The 9,209-nt window shown below is 43.1% G+C and overlaps 1 protein-coding gene across 1 annotated transcript in view; it reads left to right on the top strand.

The window, feature by feature from the left end:
* Positions 1-7,688: 7,688 nt before the first annotated feature.
* Positions 7,689-9,209, top strand: part of sox18 (SRY-box transcription factor 18) — a 7,516-nt gene continuing 5,995 nt past the window's right edge. Inside the window, exon 1 of the mRNA XM_019891632.1 lies at positions 7,689-8,482. Within this exon, the coding sequence (XP_019747191.1) occupies positions 8,104-8,482 (379 nt within the window). The 5' untranslated portion in view covers positions 7,689-8,103. The remainder of the gene's footprint in view (positions 8,483-9,209) is intronic.

Raw genomic sequence — 9,209 nt, 5'->3', positions numbered from 1 at the left:
TGACTCAATTTCAACTCTTAAAAATGGAAAATTTGATCTCACGGTTTTAATACTTTTTGGCGAACATTGTACATGCCCAACCTCCCCTCAACTATGATCACAAGCTTTGGGTAGTGACCAAGGAAGGCCAAGGAAGAAAAAAAATCTTTCTGTTCGTGTTCACCCTTAAGTTGAAGAGCGCAGTCTTCTGGGAAGGACTCAAGAGTAACACTATTGCTCCCGCACATAAGTCTGTTTTGTTTTCAGCCGTTTCCCTCCAATTGGCGCACCTCTTGCCTCTCATCATTAGCCCTGTATTTAAAGACTCTGCCTTCTGTTACTCTCTTGTCGGATTATTGACTTTGTTCGCTGTTTGGTGTTTTCTAGACCTCGTGATACATTCCGTAGTTGCCTTCGTTATTCATAGATTCTAGTTTGTAATTATTTGTATTTCTGGAATCCAAAAACATGATTTTTTTATGATTATGATTGCTTTTATTAGTGTTATCATTATTTTTTTTGTATTTTATGTTTGATTTTATTTATGGCCAGCTGCCGTTTTCAGTGTTTTGAAATGTTAAGATGGTGGGTTACATTGAATAAATTGCATGGAAAATATCGTCAAACACCGCCGATTGAGCTTACAATTGAGAATGCAACCTACTTCAAATTCACAATTCAAACTTATGTGGCTTTTTTTTAACTTGCAATTTTGTACAGATAAACCTGCAAAAAGTAGCGGCGTCGCCAGAGTAAGATTCACATTTAAAGTGCCAAGCAGAGCAGAAATCCAAAGTGTGAACAACCCCGTAAGACAAAGTTCTTTTTACACTTGTGTGATAGAAAACGGTTGTGGGTTGATGTGTTGGGTGCATCTGTGACATGACTCCCCTTCATAAATGTTAAGAATGTGTACTTGCTATCACGTGTTTTTGTATGATGAAATTTGAATGCCAAAATGTAGCTTAAAACTGCCCTTTTGAGTTAAGAAACATTGTATGATGTCAAAAGTTTCCCTCTGGAAAAGATTATTTCTATGCCTTCTACTTCCTGCGGGGGAAAAAAATTCTAATGCAATACAAAAATATCGGAGGTCGTCTAGTTAACATGAAATTATGTTTGACCCTTAGCGGTTCTCGTGTAAAGAATAAAAAGTATAGTTGATCAGTAAAGGCTGTAGAACACAAGATTGGGTCTCTCTCCTGTGTTGTCCGAATGAAGTTCCTTGCAGCTTCCCGATCCTTAAGTAACCTCGTTCTGCTCCCCGGTGTCCACTGCAGCCCGCACCACTGTTTGAGTGTGTCTCAGTCCGATAGCATTGACTTGAGGAATCACTCCATCTCGTTCAACAATTCTCACAGGCTGGCCACAAAAGAAAAAAAAATAGACTTGACTGGCACACCACAAAGAGAGAAAAAAAAAACAAACAAAAACACTTGACCTCCTCGCCTGCTGCTGTCGTAGTAGCGAACAATAATCCAGCGTCTCCCACCTCCTCCTCTTGCTCGCTCCAATCCCACTTTCTCTTCTTGTTCGGAAACGCTTGCTCGATGGGCCACAGATATTCGTGTGGCGGCGGAAACCAAACAGGAGTGAGAAATGTAGGGAGTTTACAAAAAGTCCAATCGAGAGCAGAAAGTTGGTGAAATAAACGATAAGTGGACATGTGCAGACTAAACAGGCTGCGGTTTGCCTGAGAAACAAAAGAGCAAATACGTGAAATTTGACACGCCCGCCGCCGCCGTTTCGATGCGTACGTGAGCTACTCGATCCTCGTGACGTTGATCTGTGTTCAATACAAAAGAGTCGCAACGTATTTCCTCACAGAAGTTTAACAAAGATAAGACGTTGATACAATGAGACATTTGCTACGACAACAGTTTGTGATGTAAGTAGGCGTAGAATTTTGTCGAAAGCAGAAATTCCTCAGCAGTGTTGCGCTGTTTATCAGGTGTGCTGGAACAAATGATCCAATTTCAGTGACTGTCTCAATATTATTCTCTAGTTACTAACAAATCATGTATCTTTGCCATTGCTATCTTTGTATCTCTCTATGCCAGGGGTGTCAAGCTCATTTTTGTCGCGGGTCACATGGCAGTCACAGTTGAGCCTGGGAGGGCCAAAATGACTGAAATCATATATATTTTTAATCACCTTCTCGTATTATTTCATACACAGGACACAATTAATACCTAACACGTTTTAAAATCAAAAGTCAAGGATAGTAGTTTGTTCAACTGATGTTCAAGTTACTGCAATAACGTGACAAGAAAATGCTTGCAATATCACAACATGATTATTTATTACATCTGACAATTTGAAATTTTGGTACAGATTTTTAGCAAGCATCAAGGAAGTTCACCTGCTTGATTTGCTCTCGCGGGCCACATAAAATGATGTGGTGGGCCAGATCTGGCCCCCGGGCCTTGACTTTGACACCTGTGCTCTATGCCAACAACATATAGTGACAGGCAGACCTCCACTATAGTAGATGGCAGATGCTACAACTAACCTGTTGCCATCCATCGAGTACGTTAATAGTTTTGTGTTTACCAAAGGGCCCTTTTTTTTTTTTTTTTGCAGGTCACTTAGGTCACAGAGAGTTTCTGGTTTGGGTTTTACACTGTGCCTTGATGGGCCTTGCTTTGTGTGTTACATTGAGCCACAGTCATGCTGGAATAAAAAAAAAAAAAAGGGTTTTCCTCAAAACCGTTCCCACAAAGTTACAAGCACACAACTGTCCAAAATGTCCTGCAAACATGAACAGGTAAGCTTTAGTGGTAGCTAAAGACTCAGTGTGCTTAACTTACAGAATTAAATTACCTATCATAAAAAGAGCCTCCAACAATTTGAAATGCTTTTATGCTGACTCTTTTAATTTTGCTCAGTGCCCAAAGTGCTGCGGACATGCTTGCTGACAAGCCACAAACCACAAGATGTGCCAACAGGGATACAAGCAACACACATCAGTACCTATAAAACACTGGCAGGCGACAGTATCGTGATACAAACGTCTCCCGACTCTCAAGTGGAAACAGTTTGACTTAGTCAGTTAGTCTAGTTTTTGTCATACAGCGGTTAACTTATTTTTACACTTGCACACGAGTGTAGGAGGTTCCACTGTAGAACAATGTGCAAGTGTCACTGGGTGATAGTATCGGGGGATTCCCGTGGCGACCTGTGTTGGAAGCATGTGTGCGTGTATGCGTGTCCCCATCCATCATCATCACACACTTCCCTCCCACAGTGCATTCAAAAATAGACGTGTGTGTGAACATGACCTCTCCCACACATAAACACGTTCACACTCACACAAGTAAACACGCCCGCTTGGCGATGCCATTGTGTCGCTACGTCCGTGTGTGCGTGTGCGTGTGTGTAAGGGTGGGCGGGGGTGTGTGTTGTATCAGCACTTGTTGGCTTTTTGCTTCGTCCTCCCTCCTCGATTCTGTCTCCTACCTAGCCACCAAGTCTACAGTCCACGCCAAATTTCCTTGACGCAAAGGATTGGTTACATCTCTCACGCAAACACACACACACACAAAGACGTTTGTCTCAACACAAGAAGTTATAAAGTCTGTCTTGTCCTGATATAAGAAACAGATGACGTTTGTTTGTACCTGGACACCCAGTAAAGCAGGGGTGTCAAACTAGCATTTGTTGTGGGAAACATTGGAATGAGCGTTTCCCTCAGAGGGCCGTGGTGACCAAAACTGTGTGAATGTCTGGATGCCTCGTTATATTATGAACCATAAATATTTGATGGAAAATTAATTTTGGGTGTAGATTATTCAATTATTGTTCTTTTTAGGCTTTGGTAACAATGCTCGTGATCAAAAGTGAAGGCAATTTGCCACTTGTGGTGCAGATTTTGGCAAGAAACATGACATAGTGGTCGACTGGTTAGCGCGTCGACTTAACAGTGCAGAGGTGAAGGGTTCAATTCTGGCTCCTGCCATGCATGTTTTTGGAATATGGGAGGAAACCGGAGTACCCGGAGAAAACCCACGTAGGCACGGTGAGAACATGCAAACACCACACAGGAAGGCAAGCGATGGACTCGAACCCTGCACCTCTGCACTGCGAGGCAAACATAGTAACCAGTAATCAATCGCCCACCGTGCCGCCGGTATTGTTATATTCACTTTTAAAATTTCCTGTTGTGTGTTTTTAGGGATGGCTGTGCCGATTTCTCTGAGAGAAAAAAAATCACCTTGTGTCCACGTGAAATGCTGAGACTTTGTTTGTGAAAAGGCGTCAAAGAGGACAGTGATGCCTCAAAAAGAAGCCTTTATGTTCATTCACTCCCCTCACTCTGACACACACACACACACACACACACACACACACACACACACACACACACACACACACACACACACACACACACATTGGACAGGGGCAGTTAGGAGGGGTACTTCCTCCTGGTGGTCAAGCAGGAGGCTCCGAGACGCCACTGCAGCACCCCCTGGAGCCATGTGTGTGCGTGCGTGTGCACATATTTGTCATTTCATTGTGGTGAAGGGTGGGGGGGACAATCCACGGCAGAGATGTTAACATATCCTGCCCTGTTCAACTTGAATGGTCTCCTAATGACTTAAAAGAAACATTTGGAAATGTTCAGTGTCATGTAACACATATCTATGTATCTGTGTGTGTGTATTTTTATACAGCGGAAGCTTGATTCAACGGAGAGAAAATAGTCTCCAGACAACTCAAAACAGCCTTTCTAAAATAGTTTTTTAAATTAGTGAATTCCAGAATTGGCCACAATTAGGAGCAATATACCATAGTGTCAATAAACGGTGCTGTGGTGCCACATGCCACATTGGTCCGAGTAGCCCTACATGTAGAGGGCAGGTCAAGGCGGCTCAACAAGTGGTGCACCTGAGCCTTTGGGTTCAAAAGTTGTGGTGAAAAGACATCCTACACATAGAATTGAGTGGCATGGGTGCATTACCGCGCGGAAAGATCAAAATGATCAGGTGCCGAGTTCTGTAAAAGTGTTGCTGGCATCCCACGGAGTCATTCATGCCAGAACGCTTACATTATTAACTGTAGAATCGCAGAAAATGCAGCAATGTGGTGTAGACAAAGCGCTGGATGAATGCACGCCATTTAAACAAGTACTTTTGATAAGTAACGACAAACCTAATTGTTTTTAAGTCATCTGTGGAGTGGTCATTTTCCAAAATCTCATATGGAGTATGAACGAATTGGAGGTTAATCAGCATCCTGGATTGGATTTGTGTTCCACTTTACATGTCTCACTGTAGACTGAACTTTTTCCCTGAATCTACATTCTGCCTACATCAAGGACTTACATATGATGACAACTAAAAAAAAAACAATTCGGCAAAAAGAAATTGAGAAAGATGTCCCCAACTCCCGGTCCCAGCTTTACATTTGAGTTAGTCATGTTCTTAAGATGCCTCTCATATCTAAGCTATGAACTCCGGTCCTCTGTCCTGATCCGGTTCAAGATGACGTCCTCCCGTCTTAGTTGCTGTGTGTTCAAAAATTTGACACGTCAGACGATTCGGGTCAGTGAGGCCGAGCTGTATCCCGGTGGCTTTCGTTTAATCTGACTGGCAGTGGAAGACTCACGTCGAAGATACCGACTTGTTTACGCTTGCAGAACAGGTGGTTTGATACCTTCATCTCAGCGGATTTGTAGCAGCAAAGCCTTTGTTGGCCTCCACCGCCGCTCTGCCATGCACTTGACCCTCAACGTTTTCTGAAGAACCCGCGTGAGCGTCAGCAACAATGCAGCAGAGACATTGTGCTTGAAAACGTCATTATCTTTTTACTAGGTTGTGAGCCAGCAACAAAGACAGGTGGAGGCAGCAGAAGTGAGAATGCCATCTACAAATAACGTAATAACGCCTGCTGTTATGCGCAAGCCTCAGTCACGCACACACACACGCACTGTCGATTCATGCTTCAATACAGAGTGCATGAGAGTATTTACGGGGATTTTTTTTTCGTACATCGGAGTCAGCATTCAGGATCAAGTGCATCTTATGCCTGCCTAAAGTGAGGGAAATAATGGTATTAAAAATGTTCTCATCTAACCTGGGAGATGACTCCAAATTTTATGAATCCTTTGAAGTCACGCCGTCAGGCGAATGTGTGTTCACGTCACTCATGAGCCAACACGCAGATCTTTACACTACTGAAGTTAATTCAAGCAGAATTAAAATTCCAAACACTTACTTTGAAAAAGAAAAAAAAAACACTTTACACTCCCCCCTTTACTGAAATACATTCATGAGCAGAAAATTACGAATGATACTTTGAGTACAGCAACTACTTTAATAATTTTACTCAAGTAGTATGCTATGAGGTATTCAAAATTATTTTCCGTGAAAGTACTTTAACACAAGTATGAAATCACACTCAGGTACTTGATACAAGATTGGCAAAAATGGATATAGATGATCTAAATATCGAATTGTCACCGTTAGAAAACCGTTATCACTGCACAGGCAGTGGTTTAACAATCAGTCCAACATTCCTAACTGCACAAATAAGTGACCTCACACTTTGGTGTCTTTTCCATGACTTGAATCCTTTTTGTGTTTTGATCCATAAAACACATAAAAACCAGAGCAAAAAACTCAAATAAAATTGTGCACCGTTTTCATCCTCAAGGCCAGGGGGCCAGATTTGGCCTGCCGCATCATGTTTTGTGGCCCCTGAAAGCAAATCATGTGTGTCGACTCCAATGATTCAAACCAATCTGTCCCAATTTTATAAATTGCCACATGGAATGAAAAATAACTGAGCTATTGCGAGCTTCTTTTTTTTCTTTGTTGCCAATCCCATTTTCTTGAAAATAGTCGAACAAACTATTATCCTAGACATCTGATTTCAAAATTAGTCATAGAAAGTACATCAAGTGGTTTCTTAGTCATCATGTTCTGGCTTTTTTTACAGGCATACTTCAATGGCATAAGTGCTGGTTGAATTCTAAATCATACTACTTCAAAGGCGTTTGACAGATTCCACTGCAGGCACATACATCCGTGAGAGTGTGTGTGTGTGTGTGTGTGTGTGTGTGTGTGTGTGTGCGTGTGCGTGTGTGCGTGTGTATGTGCGCGCACTAACGTTTCTAATGTTTGTGTGTGTCTTGAATGTGTGTACTGAAGTGTGTGAGGCACGGTCAATTCTCGTTTGGGCACAAACAATGGAACCTCTCTGATTACATCTTCCCTGTACAGCGGGCAGGGTGTGCGTAAATGTGTGCGTGAATATGCGCATGTGTGGTGTGTGTGTGTGTGTGTGTGTGTGTGTGTGTGTGTGTGTGTGTGTGTGTGTGTGTGTGTGTATGTGTGTGTGTGTGTGAGGGATGGAGAAAAGCAGGGCGTGGGATTGGGGGGGGGTGCTCAGAAGAAAGGGGGTACTGGTGGTCCTAAAAACTTTGCCTCCCCCTCTTTTCCTCCTCTGTGACCACCACTGTTTCCTCACACACACACACACACACACACACACACACACACACACACACACTCACGCTCACACAGGTCCCCTCCCCTCACTGTTTCCTGGCATCTCATTGGTTAAATTCACATCTATGACTGCGTGTCATTGGCCTTGTGTGTGTGTGTGTGTGTGTGTGTGTGTGTGTGTGTGTGTGTGTGTGTGTGTGTGTGTGTGTGTGTGTGTGTGTGTGTGTGTGTGTGTGTGTGTGTGTGCGCGCGCGCGCTCCTCTGCGAATACACATATGCATATATAAAAATATGCTCAGCGTGGGTCGGTGAACTCTGGCCACAAGTTCTCAAAGTTCCGAGCGGGAAGGACAGATGCGAGCCAGTGAGTCAGACAGCTCAGAACCAGCAAACCAGTCGCTCCAAAACGAAGGCAGTGGGAAAAGCAGAGACTTGGTGGAATATCTTCTGAGGAATATTTTGGTTTCTGTCCCATTGTCCCGCCCCTGTCGGATCTCCATGTTTGTACTCAGGATTTGTGGTCCAAATCCATCACACTCTCCCGATCCGTCTCCCCTTCATCTGAAAGCGTGTGTGCTTATCCCTGAAACTTTGCAACCCAACAAACTGAGACAGACGTTTGCAGAATTCCACTTGGACTAAAATCAAAGTAGTCAGCAAGAGCAGTTCTGGAATGAATTTAACCGAGACCAGCTTGTCTCGGGGGGCTCTGCTGCATCCCGGCCAGGTGTCTCTCGTGAGTCCGACGTGGGCCTCAAGGACCCCAAGTCCTGCTTCTGATCTTGAAATGGGGTTTGAGCAGAACATCTCCGGAGACTGCAGCTCTCCCAGTGACCACGGAGGCACCAGGAGAGCAGAGCCCAGGGGGCTCGCCACAGAAGGGGGCCTGAGTCCAGATCTGGCGGGAGGCTCGGGCAATGGCAAGGGTGTGGGGGGCGAGCAAAGGATCCGTAGGCCCATGAATGCCTTCATGGTATGGGCAAAAGATGAGAGGAAGCGACTCGCCTTGCAGAACCCAGACCTTCACAACGCTGTGCTCAGCAAGATGCTCGGTAAGACAAACACCGCCTCAGAAAAGTTGGGTGTAAAAGCCCTTTTAAAATTTTACTAATAGCGACAATTTAGGGTCCGTTACATCTTTTTCAGCAGTTTCAACACTCATTTTTTGTAAAACAGGAAGTAGTTTTTAACTTAATTTTTCCCTACATACTTGGAGACACTTAAGGCTGGGGTTGACTAGTCTCCTACCATCTGGTCCCATTTCATTTTATGAAGTGAAAAGTGCATTTCTGAGCGCAGTATTACGGAACTCGGCACAGGACAACTTCATGTGTAAAATAATAAACACTTTCACCCGATAACTACTTTTATGGTATACTGTATATACTGAGTACAGTAATGCTCCATAGGACACATTATTACAACCACACAGTTCATTGCATTCAGTTTATTTCAGTTTTCTAATGATACTCTAATTTAAAAAAAAAAAACTAAAAATAAGTTTTATGCGGTCAAAAGAGCAAATGCCCACCCTAAACTTTTGCACTAAATTCTCCCAAGGCGCATGCATGTATTTATGACTACATGCGTAATGCTGCTGTCACTTAATGCCTGTTCGCTGCATCTCAAATGATTTAGCATTTAACAAATGAAGGATACAGCAATTTCCACATTCAACTGGAAACGTGTTTCTGTCACATATTTTATATATATATATATATATATATATATATATATATACAAACACACACATACATATATATCTATATAATATAAGTG

The sequence above is a fragment of the Hippocampus comes genome, unplaced genomic scaffold, assembly GCF_001891065.2.
Source record: "Hippocampus comes isolate QL1 unplaced genomic scaffold, H_comes_QL1_v1.1 scaffold174, whole genome shotgun sequence".
Classification (NCBI taxonomy): domain Eukaryota; kingdom Metazoa; phylum Chordata; class Actinopteri; order Syngnathiformes; family Syngnathidae; genus Hippocampus; species Hippocampus comes.
Note: the sequence above shows the minus strand (reverse complement) of the source record. Positions and strands in the feature narration are given on the sequence as shown.